The 27,818-nt window shown below is 40.4% G+C and overlaps 1 protein-coding gene across 2 annotated transcripts in view; it reads right to left on the minus strand.

The window, feature by feature from the left end:
• The window catches only part of Aoah (acyloxyacyl hydrolase), a 239,786-nt gene that overhangs the window by 35,131 nt on the left and 176,837 nt on the right, over positions 1 to 27,818 (minus strand). For both annotated transcript variants that reach the window (XM_052729193.1, XM_052729192.1), the window contains exon 13: positions 13,699 to 13,781. In XM_052729193.1, coding sequence (XP_052585153.1) covers positions 13,699 to 13,781 — 83 coding nt within the window. The remainder of the gene's footprint in view (positions 1 to 13,698; positions 13,782 to 27,818) is intronic.

Here is a 27,818-nt window from a genome sequence, read left to right on the forward strand (position 1 = left end):
CATCATACAAACCCCACACAGGTCAGGTTTTAAAATGATTTGATTATTGAGAGACCCACAGGGAAACACTGTAGGTCAAGGACAAAGTGTTGGGTCTGGAGAGATGGCTCAGTGGTTAAGAGCACTGGCTGCTCTTCCAGAGGACCTAGGTTTGGTTCCCAGCTCCCACACAGCAGTTCATAACCATCTGTAACTCCAGTTTTAGGGGATCTGATGCCTCTTCTGGCCTCTACAGGCACCAGGCACACCTGGTGCACAGACACATATATGAACAAATACACTCACACACAAAATAAAAATAAACAAATCCTTAAAAAAACCAACAAAGTGCCACAAGAACACAGTATTTCTCCGATTTCATGTGATGGTATACCTTTTTCATGTGTGTAGAAACATATGGATTATCATTTCTAGAGAGTTTTTATAATTTTTGCCCATTTTTGTTTGGGCTTATATATAATATATTATATATACATATATATGTGGAAATATGTATGTACAGTATGCACACATATACATATGTGGTGGTTTAAAAGAATATGGCCCCCAAAGTAAGAGGCATTATTAGAAGGTGTGTCCTTGTTGGAGTAGGCATGGTCTTGTTGGAGGAAGTGTGTCACTGTGGAGTTAGGCTTTGAGGTGTCATATATGTTCAAGTCACTCCCAGTGAGACAGTTCATTTCCTGTAGCCTTTGGATCAAGATGTAGGAATCTCAGCTCCAGCACCATATCTGTCTGCATATCACCTATTCTCTGCCTAATTGCCTTGAGACAGGGTGTCCCATTGAACTGGAAGTTGGCCATTTTGACTCATCTGCCTGGCCAACAAGCTCATAGGATCCACCTGTCTCTTCCCTGAATGCTAGGGTTACAGGCACAAGCAATCATGTCTAGCTCTTTACACAGGTGCTTGGGTTTTGAACACAGGCATTTATGTTTGCAGCACAAACCCTCTGACCTACTGAAACACCTCCTCAGCCCCTCCCTGCTCTTTACAATGTCCATTACTGAAAGCATAGTGCAGATTTTCTGAGCCTACCTTAAGCCATGGCTGCTGCCATCTGCTGACTTTGCTCCTTGTCACTGCAAAGTGGGAGCTCCCCAAATCATCCAGTTGCTCTGGGATGGACTCTGGTCTTTCCCTCCTGTTTTGTGAGGTTCCATATTTCTATTTGCTTTTAAAGCTAGAGATATTCGGGGACCATCCACCTCTTATGATAGTGTTATCCAGTTTCCTCCAGTTTATTTCACAGGTATTCTAGTAGACCATACTTGCATATCATCTGACATCTTCCTCTCTCCACATAGACTAGATTTCAAATGATGTAGATTTTTCTTATAGTTTTATAATCCATCAAGCATTTTCAGAAGAAATATTTGTTGGGAAAAAATGAGAATTTTACATTTCTTCTCTTCTAAAAACTTTTTTTTTCAACAAACAGAAGTCTGGAGACTAAGACATTGATCTTGAGCCCCACATCCCAGGCATTTAACAATGATTTGTTGTGACAGTTCCAGACAGTGTTCCTACTACTAGGAATGCTTCACATTACAAATGTTTCAGTCACAAACAAGACAAATTCCCTCAAAATATTTGCATAGGGTAGAATATATTTCCAACTGGGATTGTAATCTACATCTCAGGGACCCATCTTCAGGAGCACCTTCCACCTGTGTTGATAGAAGGAGAGCTCTGTTTCTCCCCAAAGCCATTTGCCTTCAGCCCCATCCACCCTACTCACCATCTCCTTGCACCTTTTGGATATTGCTCAAATCTTAACTTTGCTGTGAAATCTTCTACTTCTTCAGAGTTAGTGTCTCTCACCCCCAGAGGCTGCAACTTACTTTTGCCCCAGTGACATTCTGACAGAACTGTGATTCCTTTCTTGTTTGCCTTTTTTCCATCTGGTCAGGATCTCCATGAAGGTGGGGCCTCTACCTTGCTCGTCTTTCTATTTCTAGAACCTACTGTAGTATTGAACAGGAAGAAAATGAAGACGAGAAAGCACACCCATGCTTACATAAACCCCAAGAGCATTTAAGCTGTCTATAGACATAGCAGATAGCTTTCCATTTGATGTCTTTTATCTAAAGCCATAAACGAAACAGATTATGGAAAGAGACGTCCTACAACTTCAGCACACCAACAAGTACATTTACTTAGAGCAAAGTGTTTGCAATGCAGGTATGCTGATCCTAGCTTAGTGAAAATGTTGACAAAGCAACAGGACCAGAATTCTTCACATGGTTACTGTCATGAGCCTGGCTCCTACCTGTGCAGGTTTGTCTGAGTTTCTTTTTTGTTGAGGTGATAAAATACTTTGACAAAAGCAACTTTGGGGAGAAGGATTTGTTTTAGTTTATAATTCAAAGCGTAGCTTGTAGTGTTATTTTATTTGTATGTTAATAAATAAATAAATAAATTTGCCTGGAGATCAGAGGAAATAGCAAGCCATTAACACAAGTCAGGCAGAGGTAGCATACATCCTTAATCTGATCACTTGGCAGGCAAGGTCTCTGTGTGTTCAAGGACACACTAGGGAACAACCAAGCGTGGTGACACATGCCTTCAATCTCAGTACCAACCATAGAGATCTGAAGGTCTGTACAGACAGGCAGTAACAAGGAAGTGAGGTATCTGGGCTAAGAGCCAATGAGAAGGCAGAAGAGCAAGGCAATAAAAGCATGGGTAGACAGGAAATCATGGCATTTTGGAGGCTACAGAGCTGGTGAGGTAAGGTGGTTGGTGGCTCTCACTATTTCCCTAATCTCTAGGGCTTTCACTCCTATATTTGGCTCCTTGTTTTTATTTAATAAGACTTAGAAATAAGCTTAGAAATTCGGCTATAGCTCATCCTGCTAGGTAAGTTAAGGCAGCAAGAACTTGAAGCATCTGGTCACATTACATCCATGATCAAGAGCAGAGAATGAACTCATCCATGTTAATGCTCAGTTCTCTTTCTCCACTCTTGTACAATCCAGGATTCCCTGCCTAGGGAATGGTGCCACCCATAATGAGTGGGTCTTCCCATCTCAGTTAATGGAATGAAGACACACTCTAACCCTGGACATGACCAGAGGCCATCTTCCAAGTGATCATAGATTTTGTCAAGTTGGTAGTTAATACTAACTATCACAAGGTTGTATGAATAAATCCAAAGAAATAGTTCCAATTTGATAAGAGGATCTTCATTGCCTAAAGATTTTTTGAATTCCAAACTCTTGCAAGTATTAAGCCTTGTGAAAAGTTAATACACAGTAAAAGAGGGATTTGTTCCTCTATATGATATATGTCATATTAGAATTTTTTCTCTTGAAAGTTCCTAATATTATTAAATACTGTGTCTTGGAGATACATTAGATTCTTATGAGAAAAAAAAATTTGACCTGTAGGCATTGAGTGCTTCTGTATCATTTTGGTTTTGGATGGAGTATTTGAGAATTGAATACTAAAGGCTCTACTGCTGTGGCCAAACTCTGTCAGGGTTCCCAAACAGAAATGTCCTAGATGCTCTGCTATAAATAATCTCTGCCATCTCCTTTCAAGGTTTTGAGTTGTGATCAAATGCTCAACCACATATTTCCTGGCGCCCTGTTTCAGTGTGACACTGGTGACCTCAGAGCTTCCCTCCAGTGCTGTTCTTGTGACTTTTCAAGGTATTATAGACATTTTCATTGAAACAATTACTAAAATAATGTAAAAATAGGACAAAGAGCTTCACACATCCTTTACTTCAATTTTTCTAGATATACACACCTGCAATGATTATAATGGTCAAAACCACAAAACCACCACAAGTACAATACTGCTGTCTAATGTAAATACCTAACTTAAATGTCACTGATGACCACTTTCTGGCCTTGGTCTAATTCACTGTACTTGGCTCTCAGGCCTCTTTAGTCTGGACAGATTGCTTTGTCTCTGTCTTTCTGTCCTTGGCAAATTTGAATGCTACTGGCCATTTCTTTTTAAGTGGCTCTTAGTTTGGGTTTGTCTTAACATTTCCTCATGACTAAACTTGGGTTATGCAATTATTTTGGCAAAAACACAATACCAGAAGCTCAGTTAGCTTAAGGTACAAAACCTATTTTGTTCCAGAATAGAGATCATGGGAGGTCTAAAAATAAGAAGCCTTACGTGTGTAACTGAATTCAGCTTAGCCTGCAATAATATTTTTTATAGTTCAATTATAATTTTTCTCTTCATCCTTTTCTTCTTTTTGATTTTATTCCTTCCCAAGGAGACAAAGAGAACTGACTCGGAAGTGTCAGGTTAAGGTATTCAATGCTGACAATTCACCTTGGGTTGCTAAGACAATCCAAGATGGAAAGATGATGATTTTCAGGCCAGAATCTAGAAAGGGGCCAGTTCGGCATGGCTGAGAATGTGACCTTCAGTAGGAGATAGGCATGGCTGTCTGTCACTGATGAGGTAATGGATCATGGTATGTTATATAACTTTTCTGAGTCCCATTTTCCCTATCTGCAAAAATAGAGTTGCTTTGTGGATTCGCTGAGGACGGAGCTCATAGCTTTGAGCTGGTCTTGATATTTGCTAGAATGCATATATGCAATAAAATCACACCCAAACACCACCCTCTAAGGACGGCCCTGGCTAATAGTCTCAGGTTCTGGGTGAAACATGATTATCCAGGCAACAGGAAGAAATGATCTTGTTCTCCCTTGTGTGCAGCAAGACCTGTTTCCGGGCCTAGGATGAGCCTTGATAGTGCTCTTGTTCACTAGGGAAGCACGATCTTTCCATCAGAAAGAAGTCTTACCACAAGGTAACTGTTCCCATGCCTATTCTTGTCAGAATGTCCCCCTTAGAAGCAGCTTCCCACTTCAGCTAGTCACTCTGTGGAACATGTTCAACTGATGTAGGGTCTTGGAGTAATAAACTGGCCAAAGATGGATTCACAAGAGGAAATAAATAGATGTGTATTAACATTGCATTGCACGTGCACAGGCTGAGCACTCAGGGATGAGTACCATGAAGGGTTGACTAGAACTTGGACTTATGTCTTCCTAGGCTATAGATAGAGAGATCTGGGCTTTTGTCTTGGGAAAACAAGTTATAGGAAGGCGACCAGGAGAGACACAGTAAAGAGGAGGCCTTGCTCTGCTTTCTCTTGAACCAGTCTTGGGACCTGTGATGGGAGAAGATTGAAACTAGAATGGCTGCACAGGCTGGGATGGAGCATAGGAAGCTCACAGTGTGCTGTCCTAGGGACCAGCTTCTCAGCTGCACCTGATGGCAGCAGCCACAGCGCCACACCTGCTCATCTTCTGAGAGGAACAGGAAGATGGACTTTTTACTGTAAATCCCCTTGAGTTTTAAGGATCAGTATGAAAAAATGAGTTGCTGGGTGTGGTCATGTGCATGCCCAAGGGAGAATCATGGAATGTGGGAGAAGTTGAGATCCATCTCATTTAATCCCCCAACTTTACAGACAGAAAAACAGGGGCTTTAACTGAAGAAGTGACTCAGGTTACAAAGCTAGATAAAGGTGGGTTAGGACTTGGATGGAGGTCAAATCATCTATTGATCAACATTGCACAAAGGCCGTCTTAAGCCCTCTGGCTTTGCTGCAGAGAGTAGCATTCAGACATTAGAGTAATGAAGCCCGGGGAACCATTGCCATGAATTTAGGGTGTGCCTCTGCCCTGGTTTTCTCTGGAAGGAGAGAAGAGTGGGTCGTCTTGTGTGTGTTTATAGATATGGTCCTGTAGCCTATGTTGAGGACACCTTGTCTGCTGGGAATGTGTCACTGGCATCAGGAGTCACAGCTCTTCAGTCTCGGGGTTCTTTTCAGAGACAGCTACCCAGGTGAAGTCAGGATGTAGACTAACCCCGCAGAAAACAATTTCAGGACAGGTCAGTATTTTTAAAAAATGGCTTTTTGTTTGTTTAAGAAAAGGACAGAAATGACACTCAAGAGTAGATACAGGTGTCTGTGGAGAAAGTGGTTCTAACTGTCCTAAAAAATTATGTAAACAGTGCATGTGGTTTTTGAGGTTACATTGTTCAAAGTGTAGACTAGCTATTTGAATTCAAAAGATTAAGTAAAAACATCTTGATATACTTATTCTTAGCTGATGATTTTTCTTTTTTTAATTTTAAAATTAAAAAAATTGTTGTTTATTTAATTTTTGTTTTTACATCTCAGTCAAAGTTTCCCCTCCTTCCCCTTTTCCCGCCCCCCCCCCACACACACACACACACACACACACACACACACACACACACACACACACACACACACAGTTTCTCTTCAGATACAGACAGGCTTCCTTAATGATTTTTTCTTTCATCAAGTAAATTATAAAGTAGTTAATGAGGTGCCCCTGTTCAGAAAGGAACGCTAGTGATATAAAAATGTAGGTCAGAGAGGTCTAAAAAATTCTTAGGGTCCATAGGTCACACAAGGATAATACACATGTTTTGACTGTCAATATGGCTCATAAGTGTGTGTGTGTGTGTGTGTGTGTGTGTGTGTGTGTGTGTGTGTGTGTGTGACAGAGTTTCCTCAAAAACAGAAGTCTGGCCCCTTTTAGACAATTTGGCGAGCTGTGTAATAAGTCTTAATTCTCAGCCAGTCACACCAGAACCACCTGGTCTCTCTTCTTTGTCCTGTTCCTCTAATTTTTCCTATCTTTCTACCCTACCTCAGGGGCAGTGGTGTGCCAGGAGAACCCAGTTCAGTGGTCACTCAAATGCTTCTGAGTTGTCCCATCACACAGCTGCCACAGACAGTTTCCCATTCTACAGGAAATCACCTCTGCTGCCCCCCACCCCCACCCCATTCATCCGAACCCAGGGCCTCCTTCCTCATTCCCTCTGAGGAATTTTCCCTTCTGTAGATTTTTCTTTGGACTGCCAGGTCACAAAAACAACAAAAAGAAGGAAATGTTGTGAAATATTCCTTTACACTGTGTGAAGTTGTGTCACTGTGATTGGTTTAATAAAAAGCTAAATGGCCTGTAGCTTAGGCTTGTCCCACTAGCTCTTTTAACTTAAATTAACCCATTTCTCATCATCTATGTGTTGCCATGTGACTTACAGCTTTCTCTTTGCCTGCATGTCTTGTTCCCTCTGCTACTGGCTGGTGACTTCTCCTCTCTTCCTCCCAGCACCCTCTCTGTCTGGCAGTCCTGCCTATACCTCCTGCCTAGCTACTGGTTATTTAGTTTTTTATTAAGCCAATCACAGTGACACGTCTTCACACAGTGTAAAGGAATATTCCACAACACTCTTCCTCCTTCCTGCTCCAGTCTCTTGCCTCCAAACTCTGTTTACCTAGTCTTACCAACTCTTTCTTTTTCTTAAGTACATTTTATTTTTAACCTTTTTCTGTTTGTGTGTGTGTGTGTGTGTGTGTGTGTGTGTGTGTGTGTGTGTGTGTATGTGTGTGTGTGTGTGTAAGTAGGGGTGTTCCATTGTGTGTGTGTGGAATGCTCTGCGTCCATTGTCGGTTTCCTGGGACTGAACTGAGGTTGTCAAGCTCACATGCCAAGTATGCTTATGTTGATGACCATAATCTGAATTTCCCAGGCGGGCCTGACCTTTGCCTCTTTCCCTGGCTTCTCTAGGTTTCTTCCACTCACTCCCATTCTCCAGAGGGTTTAACCGAACCCAGAGGAAGGAACAGGCCAAGTGAGGTTTGTTCAGAGTGTGGAGTTTGTGGTGCTGGCAGAGAACATGAGAGGTTCACGACCAAATTAGCTTTGCAGCAAGGAGCCCCGTGGGTATAGCAGGCGGGGGAAGCTGCAAAAGCAAACTTTGGCAGTTTACAGTCTCCAGGAACTAATCTAGGCTCTTCACAGGGATCCCGCTCTCCACTTTCTCTGTAGTGGGTGCTCAGGGAGGGAACCCCTTCCCCTCTGTGGTGGGAAGCTTTATCCTGTGGAAAAAACAAGTCTCAAATATTTTAGCATTTCTGCAAGCAAAACCTTCTAATCCAGGTGTTTACACGAAAGTTTTGCTAGACTTGCAAAAACAAAATGAGGAAGATTGTCAGTGAAAAGAGTATGCCAAGCTTGTAAAATCTCACTGGCATCCATAAGGAGGGTCCATGAGCATCCCATAAACTCACAGAGTGTTCTTCTCTGTGGGCTGTGAGCTATAGTAGTAGGCAATTGAGGCTCAGGACTAGTTTTTTTTAAGCAAAGGAGTCTTATTTATTTCATAAGATGGCTTATGGATTTTTATTTACTTAAAAAATATGCTTTCTATCGCCCCCAATTAGTTCCTGGTAATTGCCAAATCGCTCTGCTTCTCCAAGTCTGACTACTTTAGATGCTTCATAGAAGCCTCTGCTTCAAGGTTCATCTGTGTTGTTGAGTAAGACAGGGTTTTCTTCTTCCTAAAAGGCTGAATCATATTGTATTGCATTTGCACATCATTTTTTTCTCTATCCAGTTACATGTCGGTGGACATTTATCCTTGTTCCACATCTTTGCTGTTATGAATGATGATATAACGAAGAAGTCAATGTCAGCATCTCTTTGAGATTTTGCTCTTAATTACCTTGGATAAATATTCATAAGTGGGATTGGTCAATCACACAATAATTCAAGTTTTCATATTTAGAGGAATTATCATGCTGCCTTCTATAATGGATAGATGACTTTATATTCTCTTTAATAATACATGATTCTAATTTCTTCATAGCCTAGCCAATACTTGTCATTAGGTTTTTTGGATAATGGTTATCTTAGCAAGTATGAGGTGATATCTCAGAATGGTTCCTGTCCTTGATATTAAAGCAGTAGTTCTCAACAGGTGGGTCATGACCACTTTGGGGGGGGGTGTCTAAGACCCTTGGAAAACACAGTTATTTACATTATGATTCATAACAGTAGCAAAATTACAGTTATAAAGTAGCAATGAAAACAATTTTATGTTTGGAGGTCACCACAACATGAGGAAATGTATTCAAGGGTTGCAGTGTTTGGGAGATGGAGAACCACTGTGTTAAAGGGGAAGAAATGACTGTATTCTAGTTGTAAAGGACCACTGTCCATGCTTTAATCCTCTTCAAGGTTAAAATTAACTTGAGAGCTTTTAGGTTAAAGAAAACGTGTTAGATGGGAAAGTCCCTGCTTAGCAATATTAGCTAAGTTCAGTGTTAACTTATGTTACTGGCCTCACATGCCTTCTGATTCCTGTCCAGCCGGGAGCTAGACTTAAAACATATGACCCAATCCTAAGCTCACAAAAGCTCAGCTTCAGTACTGACAAAAAACCTGTATGAAGGAGCAGTTGGCTCTCTTGGGTGTGGGTGAGGGCATCAAATCAGACAAGGACATAGAGGCTGAATCTCCTACTTTCTGCATCCTCCCTAAACATGAGTCCTGACGACTAATGAACACCCAGATCTGAAAAGTGGAGTATTGTAGCATGGCTGTGGCAGCTGGTTTAGGGTACCCCAGTTTCTACGAGAGCCTCCACAGCTGGGTACTAATTATCTCCCTAATGGTCTAGTCTTGGAGGGATCCAGCTCTTTGCTGGAGACATAGTGACATCTCAAGCTCAATTCTCCTCCAATTTATTAAATTTTAGCCCTCAGCATGGTCCTGAGCTCAAGCAGCCAAGGCTATTCTTTAGCACTGCCCCTTCTCCCTTGGCCCCCACCATCTTCTAGGATTCAGTGCTTACCTCTTCAGTCTGCCTCCAGTGCCAGTGGAATGCTGAGGAATAACTCTCTTTCTTCCCAGCCCTGGCAGGATGTAGCCCAAGGACTTCTCACTCCAAGGACTCCTTTCCTTGTGTGGCTCATCTCTATTCTGCACCTTAGACCCCATTCTCAGTCTTAGCTTTGCCTCCATAGTTTCCATCATTTCTCATTCCTCTCCTCTCCCAGCCTCTTCTGTTTCCAGGTCCATCTGCTGTCCCCATGCATCACTGTTCTCTTCCTGCCTGCCACTGTCTGCAGGGACCTGAATGCTGAGTCCATGCACTATTGTCCCTTCTTTGAGAGCCCCAGCTTTTACCATTGACATGTATCTTTTACATTTATTTGCTATGTTTGTTTGAGAATCTTTGGCATTGAAAATGTGACTGATTTAAAACTACTGAATAAAGAATAGTACAGATGGGGCTGGCAGCCATTGTTCCAATGGTACACCGATGATGGATGTTTAGGAATGTTTAGGAAGCCGTGTCTCCTCCTGCTGCCTACCTCTCCACACCAAGCACTGTGGCACTCAAATATGCTGATGATATCTCCTTTATGTATGGTGGCCCCAGGTTTTATGATGCTTGCTTAATAATAACGTGGCAAGAGGGTAGGGTTGCAGAAGCCAAACTAAGTCCTTACTCCTACCACAGTGACTTTGGGTGTGATGTCTCTCCAAGAGAGAATGGAGGTAAGATGACCCACTCAAGCTGGCTTGTCATCCAGGCCACCCCAGGTGAGACTCTGGTATCATTTCCCAGGTCCAGTCCCAAAGGCAGTTCTATTTTATTCTTCAAGGAAGGGTTTTGTGAGGTAACCAGAGGGGGAGGCCTCTGTCCTCTGTTCCCTGGATCTCACTTCCCATCTCTGAGAGGTAAGGTGAGGGACCAGCCCACACACAGCACTCTGACCCTGTCCCCTGCAGTGCATTGGCCACCTCTTGTCCTGTCCTTTTCAGCAGGTTGGAGTTGGAAAGGCCTCTGCAGACCATCTCCCTTTCTGATTATGGAGAAGATGGGGTGGGGCTGCTTCCTAATCCTCACATCAAAGCATTATTCCCAGAGTCACAGTGACGCCCACAGTTCACATTCTAAAAGGCTCTGTATGCATTGGCAGACACTGAAAAGATCTTTTGTATGACGGTCAAGATGAAAATGGGAACTGTTTCTTTAATTCTTACTATACAATTGAAAAGAAACTCTTTAATATTCCATTCAACTATTTCTTCCCCCTTTTATCTTCCTTGCTGGTTCTGAAAAGTAAATGCAGCCATAAATATGCAGAATGTGGAAAGCTGACTTTTCCTATATCTAATAAAAACCTTGGGGAGTAATTGAAATAACTTGGTGTGGGCAGTCAGGTTACACGCTGCATAATATCAAAAGAAAATGCACAGCAAGGAAAAGCAACAGAAAATAGGAAGAGGAGCCGGAGAATAAAACCAGGACATTAGATAACGGGTACCTATGAGAAACTAAAAATATCCTTTTAGAATTACGTTCTTAGAAGATCTGATGAGAAGCGTATTCAAAGAAGCAGTAACGCTAGAGAAGGTGAGCATTTGTATAATTCTGAGGAATGTAAACTGAAGAAAAAGAAATCCCCCCTCCTCTCCAGCTCCTGTTTGCTGGACTGACAGAAGCTGAGGCTCTGCACTGAATTCACCATGCCTTTCTTTGTGATGAATCCTTCTTCCTACCTCCTCTTGCCTTTTGCTGTGGACAACCTAGATTTTAAAGGAATGCATGCTGTTAAGACAGCAGAGTGTACAAGGAGAACTGGCTAGTCTTTGTTGCCAGGGGTACTCTTTGGAGTATCTCATGACGGTCTTCATGGTGTTTACAAAAGATCATCAGATTTTGGGTGGGAAAGTGATGTTGACATATCTGGGTCTTGAGAAAGATAGAAATGTTGGCTCTGAAGTCACACACATAGAGGACTATTATACTGTGCATATTTGAAGAGTCAGACTGCTTATCACGGTAAGAGCCAAAGTTTACCTGTAAGCCCCACTTGCCCAAGGACAAGACAGCTTTCTGGAATGCTGGGAGCTGTAGTTCATGGGAAACAACAAGGCACATGGTTTCACTCCTAAACAAGTTGGTTTGAACCAATTATACTGGATGTGCTTGATCACATGTAGTCAGGAGGTACTTAGACAGGAAATATGTCAGAGTGTATGCTTGCCCCTGGTGGGACCTGATGAAAAATGCAGTGAATTATGGGTTTTGCTGAAAAGTATGACTCATGGCCATTCCCTGGGAACCCAGGGGTGGACCTGGCCAGAGTCCATCTTCTTGGCCAGTATTTAATTAAACTTGCTTTAAATTTGGCTCAGAATTGTAGAACTGGTTTCTCTCTTGTGGATTTCAGGATTAACAATCACCCTGCCTTAACTGCATACTTTTATCCCATTGTTTTTTCTAGATTCAATTTCTTTCTAGGGTTTTGTTTTATTTTTGTTTTGTATAAAAAATAATACCTTTCAGAAAAATAGAGTTGGAGGGATGGAAAAAAATAACCACTCAAAATTTCTCAAACAACAGTCTTAGGGCGTGTCTTACTAATCTTTTTTCTTAGATACAGCCTTTTCCCATTTATTTTAAAACGTGGAAAAAAATTAGCTATAATATCCAATTTCATGGTCTAATTTTCTTTTGTCTATATTTTATCTTTCCAGTTTAAAAAATAGACTATTAGACATAATTCCTGAGGAGTTGAATAATGTTCCATAGATATGAGCTTCTGCCTTTTCCCAGTCTGTATTGGAAATGAGTCTTGGGAGCACTGGGGGCTCTTTGAGTCTCTCAGTAAAGCAGAGAAGTACAGGTAAGGGCTTGTATCTGTGGGGATTCACAAGCAGCTTCCATGTGCATTGTCCACTCCTACTAGCTGTGTTCACGTGTAGAGCAAGGCTAACCTTTCTCTACAGATCATTGCAGATAGCAGGGCAGTGGAGGCATGACCGTCATTAGTGTTTGAGTGGCGTTAGACAAGGTGGGCAGGTTTCAGTCATGTAACTTGCTATATCTGTGACCTGGAACAAAGCTCTTGACCAGTCCATGTCTCCTTTTTTTCTGAGCTGCAGCAATGTGGATAGTCTCATACTTTCCCCATTCTGAGAAAAATGTTTTAACATATTGGGTAATTGAGTTGAGTACTGGAGCCAACGTGTACATTGTAAGTTTTCTTTCCCATTTCTACCATAACACTCCCAGAGTGATTGCAATCAATGCTATCTTAGTTCTGAGGAAATATAATAATACTTACTGACAGTGTTTATTGTGGAAAGGATTAACTGAAATACATATACATATACATCTACTGAAATATGTTTTTCATCATTTGGTGGGAGCTCAGTAAATGCCAGCTATTATTAACTGTTAAAGCATCTTTGTCATCCTTAGAAAAGTAGGACATTCATTTCATGTAGCATACTTATTTTAAGAAATACGTTATTTGTAGGCAACACAGTTAGTTAAAACCCATGCTTCTTGGACAACTCCACATCTCCAGTCAGTGAGTGGTGGTAACTCATGGCATTAGCCAGGCTGTGGCTTATTAAATCAGGGTCTTGTGGACATGTTGAAGCAGTACACCACCTCCTAGTCCAATGTAGAGGGTAGAGACTCCCATGAGTCTACCTTTGCAGAAATGTGAGAGAATGCAGTACTGGACAGAGTAGAGTTTTTGCAGTGACCTTGGTTTGCCCTTGTTTAACTGAGGTTCATGTAGGTCATGCTTTTTGAGCCATGTATCCCTGTATTTGGCTGAGAATTACTAGAACTGTTTTCACTGTTGGGTGACTGACCAGGTCTTCATACTCCCTTGTCTTCATCCTGTTCTTTTCTGTGTGTAAATGGCTGGAAGGCCAGAGCACAGTGCTCAGAAAGGGCAGTGTTGTTGGAAGAGATATTCACTGTGTTCTGGTTGTCTAATGCTAACTTTAGTGGTACTTCTCAAATAAAGTCAATTGTTACAGGTACTTTGTTGAAGGCATAAGTGACAGGCTACGCACCATTTTTTGAGATACTCTGGTAATCCCTGTGATTGCAATGGTTTCTTTTCCTCAAACGATGGTAAATGGATTTTTCTTCAATTCTGAAACAAATATATAAGTATATATTTAATATTAAGATACTCAATGATGACATTAAAAGGAACATGTTTCTGTAGTGATTTTAGAAGTACAATGAAAACGAACTCAGCAAATCCAAGCTTCGCCGACATAGTTTCTTTACACTGTTAACGTATTATCTGGTGTCCTGTGATATAAGGTATGCCCTTATGGGAAGGGTGTTGCTGATGATATCAAAGTTTTGCTTTTGTATGGAGCCCAGCAAAGCCACACTTTTCTAATTTTTCCACCAGGAGTTGCTGCAGTTTCTTCAGCAGCCATTTGTCTTTACCATTCTGTTATTTGAAGGTGGAGCACATTCCCTTTCTTGGCTGCTGTGAGGCTGTGCAAGATGCTTTTGCCTTGGGGTCTGCTCTCTTCTGTATACACGTGTGTGTTGCAGACCTTATAGAAGCACTCATGTCCACATAGAATGATGACTCTAGCTCCCTTCTTCCCTTGTGCTCAGACTGTCTGTGTCACTAGGCCCTGGCTGATGCAATAGAAGTGTATAGTGGCAATTTCTAGTCGTCTTCATTAGGGAAAACTTGGAAGGTGATTCTTGCTCTTTCTTTCTTCATTCCCTGCCTCCATTCTGCTGCCCAGAATAGGAATGCTACTGTCTTGGCCTGTGGAGTCAAAGGTCCACCTTGGAAAGGCAAAGGGCTGAGCTGGAGGAGCCTGTGTCCCTGGAAGACTGGGTGTAGTTGAGCTTAGTCCTAGACTGCATGCTTCTGAGCTTTTCTGTGTGAGGAAAGTAAACTCATGTTTTATCTTGAAGCCATATGTTAAGTCTCTCTGACTTGGAGCTGAATCTAATATTATGGACACATAGCTTGGAGACAAATTTGACACCAGTATTGGGTTATAATTACAGACATTTTAACTAATTTTTGGCTCCTTTTTGTACTATCTTTGATTTTCTGTTTTATTTTGCCAAGATCTTAATTTAATTGGAATATAAGTTAATGTTATGTTGCCTGTACTTTTATAGACTTCCTAAAATTCCTTTTGAAACAAGACTGTATATAAACTAATGAATGATAATTTAACTCATAAATATTCCATTACTCTTAAAATGCACCTCCATTTTCATAAATTCATATTTAACAGCCTTATATAAAATCATCCTTTATTTTCAAACATTATGGAAATCATACTCATTGTATTACAGTACTTGGCAACTGTCTGAAATCCTTCAGAAATGTAAATATGAATCATGTTTGGGCTTTCAGGATACATTGGAAGTAGCATTCAGGAAGACCTACAAACAATTCTTCTTGAACTTTCAAAAAAAAAAAAAAAGAAAAGAAACAGAAGGAGCAGTCTCAAACTCTTATGAAGCCAGTTTTATACAAAACAAAACAAAACAAACCAACAGGTAAAGACACTACCTCCCCACCTCTCACCAAAACAACAACAACAACAACAAAAAAAAAACCAAACAAACAACAACAAAAACCAATCATTACCTGTAGCTAGAGTTTTCTCTCCGGGTCCCACTAAGCCCCGGCAGTCTGATAGCCCACTTATAATAAACACACAGACACTTATATTATTTAAACTGTTTGACCTAATGGCTCAGGCTTCTAGCTATAAAGTTCTTACATCTTAAATTAACCCATTTCTGTAAATCTATACCTTGCCCCGTGGCTCGTGGCTTACCGGCATCTTCACATGCTGCTTGTCATGGCGGTAGCTGGCAGTGTCTCCCTCTTCCTGTTCTCTCAATTCTCTTTTCTGTTAGTCCCGCCTACACTTCCTGCCTGGCTACTGGCCAATCAGTGTTTTATTTATTGACCAATCAGAGCACATACAGACCATCCCACAGCCTTATCACCATCACACACACACACACACACACAAAAGAAAACCAAAACAGTAACAACAACAGAAAACCTCTTCAAATTACAGGTCAACATCTCTGATGAACATTTATTCAACAATACTCAATAGAACCTTGCAAAATGAATGCAAACATACATCAGAAGTACTATCCATCATAACCAAGCAGACTTTATCCTGGAGATGCAGGAATGGTTCAACATACTAAAATCATTAAATGTAATAAACCATAAAGTGGACTGAAACACAAAAATCATATGATCATCTCAATAACTGTAGAAAAGCCTTTGACAAAAGTCAATATGCCTTCATAATAAAAATCCTAGAGAGAACAGGACTGGAGGGAACATTCCTCAACATAACAAAAGATACATGTGACAAACAGATAGCCCACACCATCTTTAACAGTGAAAAACTCAAACAATTCCACTGAAATCAGAAAAGAGACAGGGCTGTCCACTCTCCAGGCCTTTTCAACATTGTACCCAAAACACAAGCTGGAGCAGAGGGACAAGTGAAGAAAATCGAAGGAATACAAATAGGAGAAGTCAAACTATCCCTATTTTCAGATGACATGATATTATTCATAAGAGATCACAAAAGTTCTACCAAAAAGCTTTTTTTCATCATCTATGAAATGATACACAATTTCTTCAGCCTGGCAAGGCATGGAATCAACTTGCACAAATCAACAGCTTTTCTATACTACCAACAAACACACAGAGAAGGAGATCCTGGACATGCTTTAATCACAATAGCCTCAAAGAAAATAATATATCTAGGAACGAACCCAATGAAGAAGGCAAAAGATCTCTACAATGACAGCTTCAATTACCTGAAGAAAGAGATAGAGAAAGACACTAGGAAATGGAAAGACATGTACCCATGGATTGGTAGAATTAATATTGTGGAAATTACCATTATACCAAAGTTCATTTATAGATTTAATGTAATGCCAATCAAAATCTCCTCAGCATATGCCTAGGGGACTTGATATCCTACTCCACACATACTTGCCAGCTATGTTCATTGCTGCTCTAGTCATGATAACTTAGAAATAGAAACAACTGAAATGTCCTTCAGCTGATGAATGGATAATGAAAGTGTGGTACATCAACACTGTGGAATATTATTCATTTGTAAAGAAAACTGAAATTTTCAGGTAAATGGATGAAGCTAGAAAAAAAATCACACTGAGTGAGGTAACCAAGACCCAGAAAGACAAACAGTACATGGTCTCTCTCATCTGAGGGAGTATACATCCTGGATTAATTGCAGAAGCCTGGAAAGCATAAGGGGACCATGTATTGGGGGAGAGCGATAGAGAGGGGAATAGCAAGGTGTAACTGACTTGAAGGAGGAATTAAGGAAAAAGAGGGTGGTACTTTAGTTGGGGAAGGAGAGAGAGATGAATACAGAAGGAAAGTAAAATAATAGTAAGGATATCTAAAAGAAAGTCACAGACAATCATACTACGATCTACCAAAAATTAGATACAATACATACAAATCTGTTTCTACATGTACATATACAGTTTAAAGGAAATATTCCATCTGGGCTTACAATTCTCCCCTTATTCCAAACACCAGGCAGAAGAAGATCTCTTTTGAGTTATTTGTCAAAGTTGTCCAAGAGACTCCCCAAATAATACAGATTATTACTGTTGCCTTTGGTTGCCTCCCAGAGGTAAAAGGTAAGTCCTTATTGCTGAAGACACCTACTTTTCAGATATGGGACTCAGATGACCTGAGCTGGATCTGACTTTAAAGACTCCTTTGTGAATACCAGCTTTTGTGGTACCAGATGTTGCCATATAATCTTCTAAGTGAGGGAGTCAACCAATACTCTTATTTAACTATGATGTATGTGAACCACAACAAATATTCCACAGCATGGCATGACAACCCTAAGGGCACAATAGTGGCATGCATAACTTGGTGGTAGCCACAACGTTCTAAGGTCTTTTAATGTCTGTTTAACATGAGAGAAGCCATGCATGCCTGGTATTGGAACACAGGGTAATGAATTCATAGATCTTGGAAGAGAATCTATAATCACTACTTCACTAAAACAGCATAATTCCTAACTACGTTCAAAATATTTATTCTTATACACACATATAGGTTTTTACCCTTCATCAAAGAAACTTCTCTTTTCAACAGATGGAGACTTTATAGAAAGGCACAACTGGTCAAAATTAAGAAAACAAGAGTTCATGTGGTACCCAGTTCCTACTGATATATCTGTAACATGATTCTTGCACCTAAGGCTTGAACACTGTAGAAGAGGAGTAGAAAGATTGTAAGAGGCAGAAAAATAGGAAGTTTGCTGTGAGATTGTGTCTCCTAGAAATGTTGGAGAGACTACACTCATGAACTGTCATCAACATGGCAGCCTAAACAAGACCCGACCAACAATAACATGTATGGTTGTGCTAACATGGCTAGAGGAAATCTCGTGGGACCTCAACCCTAGACAAAGAACTATAGGCACCTGGGGAATGCTGAGATGAAGATAAATATTCTTCCCCAAGGAAGAGCACTCCAATTGGTTATCCAGTACCAAGAGGTCAGTCATGAGATCACATGTAGGCAGGTAGTCTGATACAGATGAAATAGGTTGTATTTATGCACTTAGGTATATATGTAATAATAATTGAAGAAAAAGAGACAATGAATTTGAAAGAGAACAAGGTGGGATACCTGAGAGGGGTTGGCAGGAGGAAATGTAAGGGAGGAAATTATGTAATTATAATTTTAAAAAATTATTATAAAAAATGAAGTCTATAAAAAGAGATCTGTGTGAAAGAAAAGGGGGAACCCAGTTGAACTTGGGTCATACAAATGAAGCTGTCTTGGATCTTTCTTCCCACCACAACCATTTGGTGTATCCTACTAAGTACCCAAGGTCATCACTGTATAGAGACAAAAAACTGGCCATCTAAGCTCTACTTGAATTCCTAACCATTCCAACAAAAATACTTGTTTTAAACCACTAAGTGTAGAGTACTTAGTCATATGATAGATACTTAGAAGAGATGATAATAAAGTTGTAGATTATGATAATTTTCCTTAGATGATTGAAAGTATTTACTCATGAGTTTCTGGCCCACTGGCAAAGAGTTGAAGCCATTGTGCCTTGGTGTTTTAGAAATTTGGAGTATCACTTTGTTCCAACTGTTCTGAAGTGTTTGAAAGGCAGACTTGGTGCGGATTTCTTTCCATTTACAGTGTCAGACATTCAAAAGACCTTTCAACTTAGAGATTCATGTTATGCAGTTCTGAGATATATTCTTGAATTATTTCAAAGATGATATTCCCATGTCATTTTGTCCCTCCTAGAATTACCATTTAGATAATGGTTCATCTGAACCGGTCTTCCAACTCTCCTAGTTTTTTCTGCCCTATTTTTATCTCTGCATTTTTTTTTGCATTTTTTAAGGATTGTGTTCTTAACTTCATCTTCCAATCCTTTTATAAAATAATGTTACTGGCATAATTTAAAAGTAGTTTGGTCACTAAATAGTCATTTAATTTTATATGTTCTCATTTTAGGGTTGTAGTATCTTATCTTTCTGAAGATGTTAATTATAGCTATTATTGTAGTTATTTTTCCAAGTACGATAGTAGAGGGTTTTTTTTTTTTTTTTTTTTTTTTTTTTTTTTTTTTTTTTTTTTTTTTTTAGCAAGCAAAGGAGGAATGGATCTGGGGGAGAGGGGAGGTAGGGCATAGCTGGGAGGGGTGGAAGGAGGGTAAACTGTGGTCAGGATGGATTGTATGAGAGAAGTATCTATCATCAATTTTAAAAAAGGCTTTCTGGTGCTAGAGACACAGCTTGCTAGATAAAAGCACTGATTGCTTTTAGAGGACCTGGGTTCAGTTTCTAGCATGTGCATGGCAGTATACAACCCTCTGTAATTCCAGTTCCAGAGGATTTGATGCCCTTTTCTGACCTCCCTAGGCACTGCAGTTACACAGTGCAATGTGGGAAGACTCAGCCACTGTGGGTGGCACTATTCTCTAGACAGAAGGTCTTGAGCTATCTAAGAGTAGAGAAATCAAACAAGCAGTACTCCGCGGGCATTTGTTTCTCTCTACTCTTCACTGTGGCTGTGGTGTGACAAGTCGCTGCAAGTTCCTGTCACCCTATCTTTCCCACAGGCGGGAACTTGAACTACCGGCAAACATGAACCCTTTCTCTGCTAAATTGCTTGTTTCTGGGGTATTTTATCACAGTACCAGAGACGAAATGAGAACACTGCCTCTTAGTGGCTTTGGACTCTGCTCTAGGTCTGTTCATATTTCTTGAGAAGGTTTGTCTGGTCTGTAGTCATGAGATTACACGCTAGATTGCTGACACTAGGGTCGAGTGGAGATGGATTCTCCCAGTCCAGAGGCCGTTGACCTTGGCCTCTCTGAAGGACAAAGCTCCGGTCTTCTCCCAGGTAGCACAGTCGCCCACCTGTGTAGTTAAGGGATTAGAAAAGTTGCATTTTCAGTCATCTGAACACCAGTATTTCTGCTTTTAGCTTTCACCTTCCTTTTCACAGACACCCTGTACAGATAATCCTCCAGTCCTGAGGGGTCTTACAGTGTAAACTGAGGTTGCTGGCTGAGATCCCCTCTCACCAGCTTGGGATGCAGCGCTTCCAAATCAGTTCCCTATTTGTTATATTTCTTTCTGGCTGCCCACAGTCTCTGGCTTTTGATTCTTCCTACTCTCTTTGTCCTTGTGGATGAATTCATTTACTGTTCTTCGTGGAAAGCTTCTCAGGGAGAGAGGAAAGTGCTTGTTTTCGGGCTGCTCACTCAGCCAGAAGCCTGAAATGAGTTCTGTGTGGTTTATGCCCTCTGCTTTGACTACTTTATTATATTTTGTGAAAACATATGGGAAGTGGACATTAGATGTGAGTTCAATGCTAAAATAATTTCACGGTCAATAAAGAGTGCTTATTTTCTTCGGGAAAGTAATTGTTACCAACATTTAGTCATAAATATATTTTTAATAATTCTAAAAATGAAATTTATGTACTGAAATATTGTTTTGCTCAGGCCATGCTCAGCTCATGGAGAGTAAATAATGTGGCTATTAGTCTTAGAGACACAGTCATCTGTACGGTTCATTATAAGAATATAGATATCTTTGCCAATCACTGATAGATTCATTAACATTTTTGACTAAAAGCAGCATCTATAATTTTAGGATTAAAATTTTACACTAAGTGCCAGGAGTATTTTAAATAATCAGCGGTACTGTCTTGTTTCATAGCCATTCTAATGATTTCCCTCATAAATTTTAGGAATTGAATTTCCCAAGAATCTTGACAGTATGGAGGGGTTCGGGTAAAAGCAATATTCTGAGATGCCTGCAAGTTAAAATTGCTGATAGGGGAGTTTTCTTTATGCAGGGAGAATTGAACTTGCATTAGTGAGACAATTTGAGAATTCTAGGGTGCTAACCCTGATGAGGCTAGACTACAAGGACTGTTCTCAGTTTTCTCCAATGAGTGTCACTGGGTACACCAACCACACTCCAGGCCAGTCCCAGTGCCCAGGAGTGGTTGGCCAACACAAAGCAAACTCAATAGTATTTTTGTGGACTTTTTGTTTCATTTTGATTTGTTTTGGTATTTTTTTTGTCTTGCTGATCTTTTGCCAGCTAATTTTGATTTTCAGTTTTGTGTAGTTTTTTATTTTGTTTTGCTTCATTTTGTTTCTTTGTTTCTTGATTTCTTTATTTTTGAGAGAGAGACAGACAGAATACATATAAAGTTGGGTGAGTGGGGAGGTGGGAAGAATCTGGGAGGAGTTGGGGGAGAGGAAAACGTGATCAAAATACATTGTATGAAATATTTTATTAAGAAAATCAAGCAAAACAAAGTAAACTCAAGAAAGAGCTTCAAGAATAATGTAGGTAGGACAGATTTATGTATGAAAAATGATCTCGTATTGACTTAAGTAGCACTACTTAGAGCAGGACAAGAACAACTTTCCAAAAGTGTTAGCTGAGGTCATGATGAGTCAAATGTGCCGAGCTTCAAACAATAGTCATTTGTTATGTCCTGGTCAACTTTTTTATGCATTACATTTTTTTTCTGAGAAATTCATATATGAGCACTGCCTCTGTATCTCTCCTGCCTCTCCCCACTTCAGCTCCTCTTGCAGCCCCTACCTCTTTCCAAATGAATGATCTCTTCTTTAATTATTGTATTGTAAAAATACATAAAAAGTATGTATCACTATATATGTGCACACACACACACACACACACACACACACACACACACACACACAGCACACTGAGTCCATTTGGCATTGCTTGTGTGTACACGTGCCCATCACTGAGCCCTTGAGGTTGCACGGCCTCTGCGATGGCTCATCCCTGGAGGAAACTGATTCTTCCTCTCTTGGCAGCCATTCATCACCTGTAGCTTTTTAATCCAGGGGTGGGTGGGGCCATTTGAAATTTCACATTTCTGGAAATTTTATCATTTTGTAGGCTTTACAGCTGGGCAGAACCAAGAGCTATGCGCTATCTAACAACCCCCCAGTCACAGGCACGTGAAACCTCCCATTGAGCAACTGTTGCTCAGAGGAATACAGGAGTCTCCCACAACAATATAGGCTATTGCCATCGCCCGTGGTCACTTTCCAGAATTTGAAGGTAGACCCCATTGCTGAAGACACCACACACTTTGTACACAGGACTTGGATGAATTGAGCTGGAACTGACCTGGAAGTCTTCTGCCTGAGGACTGGCTCTCACAGGGACTAAAGGAGCTTTGCAGCTTCCAAGAGAGAGGTAGTCTTGGGCTATTTTTTATTCTCTCCAGAAATACAAATAGTTTGGATGTAAATTTTGAGATCATATTCAATTAAATCATGGGGAATGAATAAGTCCCAGAAATGACTGAGAAGGCTAGGAACAGACTCGGGAAGAGATAAAGGGCGATGTTTGATGTGAAGGCTACGGCAGAGGAGTGAACTCCAACAAAGCTGGATAACTTGGAGACCATGCTGGCTGTATCATGGGGAGGGGCTTTTCTACTAGGAAAGTATTTCTTTTCCTTTGATCCTGGCTACATCCCAGACTCTTCATTCACTCAGTCACAGAGCCACTAAGATTCAACCTTGGAGGGTAGTAGACATGAAGATTATGACTTGTTGAGTAATCAGGGAGACTGGCAATGGGGTAATTTGTTCTGTAGGGAGAGGGGTGGCTATAGGATACATTTGAGTTTGTACATGGGAGTAGACTCCATAGGCCTTGTATTCAATATTCATGAGCTACTGGACTCAGAAAGACAACATACCTGTTAGATTAACCACTCAGTAACATTTCCTTTGCTGATGTTCTGTAGGTTAGAGAAGTTACAATTCTCTTCATCCTGGCTTTTCTCAGCCCTACAGTTAAATGATTTAGGCCATCAAGTTAGTGAGATCACTAAAACGTGATAAAACTGCATTGAAAGTGTGGGTGCTTATGAACCTCAGCATGACAGAAGAGACTGTTTTAACCTGACAGTGTTTCTTAGAGGATGCTCCACAGAGCATCAGATTCTTAAGAAGCATCTTTCTCTTAAACACACACACAGTCCCAAGTTCACTTAAATACATTTAGGAAATGTGTCATAACAGCAGCAAAACAGACCAAGATAATAATGTTCATTTTAAAGAAACATGGAGGGTTTGGGCATATTAAATGCCCCACAGACAATGAATATGTTTCCATTTATTTAAACTAGCATTCCTAAAGCTTGCTTGAATTATGATTCTTTTAGAAAATACATATAATACTCAGCAAAAGGAACAAATAGCCAGGTGAAGAGATATCCTACAGAACAGAAGAAAAATATTTGCTATGTATACACCACAGAGGATTAACATACAGAATATACGAACAAATAAAAAAATTAAATATCAAGAAGTTAAACAGTCTAATCAATAAAGGGGCTAACGAGATGAGCAGGCAGTTCTCAAAATATGAAGTACAATGGCCAATAAATACATGAAAAAATGTTCAACCTCACTAGCCATCAGAGGAATGCAAAAGAGAAAGGAAGGAAGGGCAGAAGGAAGGAAGGAAGAAAAATATATTCTGAGATTCTATGTCATCCTTGTCACATAAGAAACTGCTGAATTTTCATCCCTAAATAGGACATCTGTACCATACCACCTCCTCTCAAGGCTAAGGGATAACTGTGGAAAATGGGGTAGAAAGGTTGCAGAAGCCAGAGTGGTGGGTGACTATCAGGAAACAGTGTCGTCTGGACGCAACAGGGCGGCTGTGCAAAGGCACTCACAGTATTGTGACAGCATGTGCGTGACCTGTGCAAGCTCATGGAGAGGGAAGGTGAGCAAGAAGTTCCATCCAGAGCTGAGGACAGCTGCTGGGAGAGGGAAAGACAGCTTTTTGTTTTGTTTTGTTTTAAATAAAAGAGCACAGACAGCTCTTTTGACCACACTACGGTGGAAGATCATATATTCACGACTAATATGGGTAGCACAGATTGAACTTAAGGGTTTTCACAGAAAAGGATACAAAGTTGGATGAGTAGGGAAGGGGCTGGATCTGGGAGTGCTTGGGGGAGGGGATGAATGCTTAAAACACATTGTGTGAAGTTCTCAAAGAAATAAAATAATAAAATGCTGGAGAGGGTGGGGATAAAAGAGGACACTGCTGGTGAGAAGGCAAACCAGTCCAGCCACTGTGGAAATCCGGATTGGTGTTCCTCAAAAAACTAAAGACATCCCTAAAATGTGAGCCAGCTGTACCACTGCTGCATGTTTACCCAAGGGACTCCAGGTCAATATCACAGCAACACCTGGGCCTTATTGCAGTGGTGTTCACAAGAGGTGGGTTGTGAAAACCAACCTAGGTGTTGAACAACGGAGAAACGGATAAAGTGATCTCTTTCTTTCCCCCGCCCCTCTCTACATATACATGATATATATAGTTCTATCCACATGTGTTTACACATATAAGCATACATATGGATTTTTCAGCCATAAAGAAGAATGAAATTACGCCGTTTGCACGAAAATGGATACACCTGGAGCTAATCATATTAAGTGAATTAAGTCATTCTTAAAAGGACAGACACTGTACCTTTTCTCTTATTATGGGTCCTAGACACCATAAATCCATAAAATCATGTGAATATTGGTGACATGAAAATATGAGTGAAACTATCTGGGGGAGCAAAGATGGCCAATGGGAGATGGGAGGAGAAAGGGAAGAGTAGGTGGGGTGTGGGGTGTTGTGCTTAAAGTACCTTATATATTTGCATGGTTATTACCTTATGTGACTCTGCACAATAAAAAGGAAACTACACATATCACTTAAAAAAAGAAAATGCATGCCTTTTACCCCAGTATTCAGGAGACAAGGCCAAGTGGATCTCCACAAGTTCAAGGCCAGTCTGATCTACATAGCAAGCTCTGGGACAGTCATGGCTAGATAGTGAGACCTTGTGTCAGTAAAATAAAATAAAATAAAATAAAATGTTGTGATTTGAAAGAAAATGGCCCCAAAGGGAGTGGCACTATTAGGAGGTGTGGCCTTTTTGGAGGATGTGTGTCACTGTGGGGATGGGCTTTGAGGTCTCCTATGCTCAAGCTATGTCCAGTGTCTCAGTTCACTTCCTGTTGCCTGTGGATCAAGATGTAGAGCTCTCCAGCTCCACGCCTGCCTTCCTGCATACCACCATGTTTCCCACCATGATGATAATAGACTAAACCTCTGAAACTGCAAGTTACCCAAATTAAACGTTTTCCCTTATAAAAGTTGCTGTGGTCATGGTTTCTATCCACAGCAATTGAAACCCTAGACACATGTAATAACCTTTGTCATTTTGTAGAATTAGTATTTCATAAAATAGTTTTTTAAGAAAATTGATGGACTTTGTATTTGAACATTGAGATGCCCTAAAAAAAACAAAAAAACAAAAAAACAAAAAAAAAAACCTCATATCCTCTTGGCTGTGAGAATCCTATTAGAGAATTTGGAAGATGTTAATTTATTTTGATCACTGCAGGATGAAAAACACACCATTTTTCTACAGAATTTCAAAGAGAGGTTTAATTTGTCTCATATCAACCAGATTTACCCCTTAACCAATATGCCCTTTCCTTTATTTTTTATACTTGGCTGTTGAATTAGTAATTGTCTTTTAAACTAATTTCCTCCGATTTATTGGTAGCTGTTTTCATGCTGATTGTGTGATCTAGCAGTTAACTGAATGTTGCTAATTCTTGCACAACATTGCTTGTAGGATACACTTGGAAGTCCAGGGGTTAAAGAGAGACTGATTGACTTTGGCATAACTCTCATTATGCAGCTGGTGATTCAATTCAGCCTGTTTATGCTCCTCTACCCTTGCCCTATCATTTTGCCGGAAATGTTAATTCCTGCAAATCTGGTTTGATTTGGACAATCTGAGAAAATGTATATGAAGGAGCTCTGTGACTGTAAAGCAGTCTGCAGCTGTAAAGTGGTATGATGAACTGGGTTGGCATTCGTTTTAAGATTTATTTTTATAATTACTTTCAATTATGTGTACATGTACACGTCTATGTGTAAGTATGTGCATGTGAGTGCAGATGCCCTCAGAGTCTGGAAGAGGGCACTGGATCTCCTGGAGCTGGAGTTAAGGCAGCCATGAATTGCCTAATGTTGGGGCTGGGAACTAAACTTAAGTCCTCTGCAAAATCAGTCCTCATTATTAACCACTAACCCATCTCTTTATCCCTAGGTTGAGATTTCTTTTGCTGTGTACCCACTTTATGCTGAGTATTGTGCCAGGCACTAAGGCTACAAAATGAAGTTGTGTGATTTCAGCCTTTGATATGCTTTATCTGGGTGCAGGGCAGGTGGGCTCGAAGATAATAAACAGCCATGGTAAGTCAGGTGATGCTGACATTGAGCACACAGTAGAAACTCAGTGGGAATCATTCAGTCAAAGAGGAAGAGGCTACCTGGAGATACTGATTGCTGAGCAGTGAGAGTTGACACACAGCAGGGAGTAACAAATGGGGGTGGCTACTCAATCGGTGAATGTGCCACCCAAGGTGGGGGCAGATATTTATGGGGATGTGCGTAAGCTCCCCAGTAATCAGGAGACTGAAAATTAGAACAGTGAAATATTGTTAGATTGGAAGAAAACTAAAAAAGTAGACAATATACTGTATTGTCAGAGTGTGGGGAAACATGTTTTCATATATTAGCTGTAAGAATATTAATTGGTAAAGTCCAATTTAGAAGGCTCATGAAATTAATAATACATACATTTTGATGTGACAATTTTCCTACAGAAATCTTTGTATGCATTTATAAAGTGGTAGTACAGAATGTTCACTGCAGTATTATTGGGAATAATGAGACTCTGAGAATAAGTTGAATGCCCATAGAAAAAAGGAACCATGCCATAAAACACTATGTACTGTTAAAAAGGATAAAAGAGGTCCAAAGTATTGTTAAGGTAAAACATAACTTTTAGTCTATTATACACAACATATTATTATGGGGAAATTGCAACAGTACGCTTAATTAAGAACAAATGTCAGCATGGGAATACCAAGAAAGCATATGGATGGAATTGCACTCTACCAATTGATCTCAGTACTTTCTTCTGGGAGGAAGTGTGATCAGAACACATGAAAGGGGACTTCCATTTTTTACTATCGGTAACTTTTTGTAAATCAAAATGTATTCATATTCTGAATAATTGAGAAGTGAAAAGTTGCAAATAAGTGGAGGTTAGGGAAAGTTATTGTAGGCGCAAGGGTTTGCAGGACGCAGTAGGGACAGTCCCTTCAGCTGGAGCCATGGATTCTGTAGGTGATTATTCCAGCCCAAAGCTGGTGCTTGCATGTCCCTAGATTCTGACTCTTCTTGCCTTTGTTAGGGTTTCATTTCTAGCTTTGTTCTTCTTTCTGCTTTTCAGATCATATTATCACTACAAGAATGCTTCAGAATTTCTCGTCAAAAAAAAAAAGTCTTCCTGATTTATGATTCCCCTCCAGCTCTCACTCACTTTTTTTTTGTAGCAAAACTCAATCCACCTGTGTTCAGTTGATCACCTCCTGACCCCACTCTCTAAGCAGCCTGGCCTCCCACCTCAACCTGCTGCAATGAAAGGGCTCTGTGGCTCTCAGCATCCACTATCACACTCTGC

The sequence above is a fragment of the Peromyscus californicus genome, unplaced genomic scaffold, assembly GCF_007827085.1.
Source record: "Peromyscus californicus insignis strain IS unplaced genomic scaffold, ASM782708v3 Scaffold_8__1_contigs__length_139910024, whole genome shotgun sequence".
In the NCBI taxonomy this organism is placed as follows: Eukaryota; Metazoa; Chordata; class Mammalia; order Rodentia; family Cricetidae; genus Peromyscus; species Peromyscus californicus.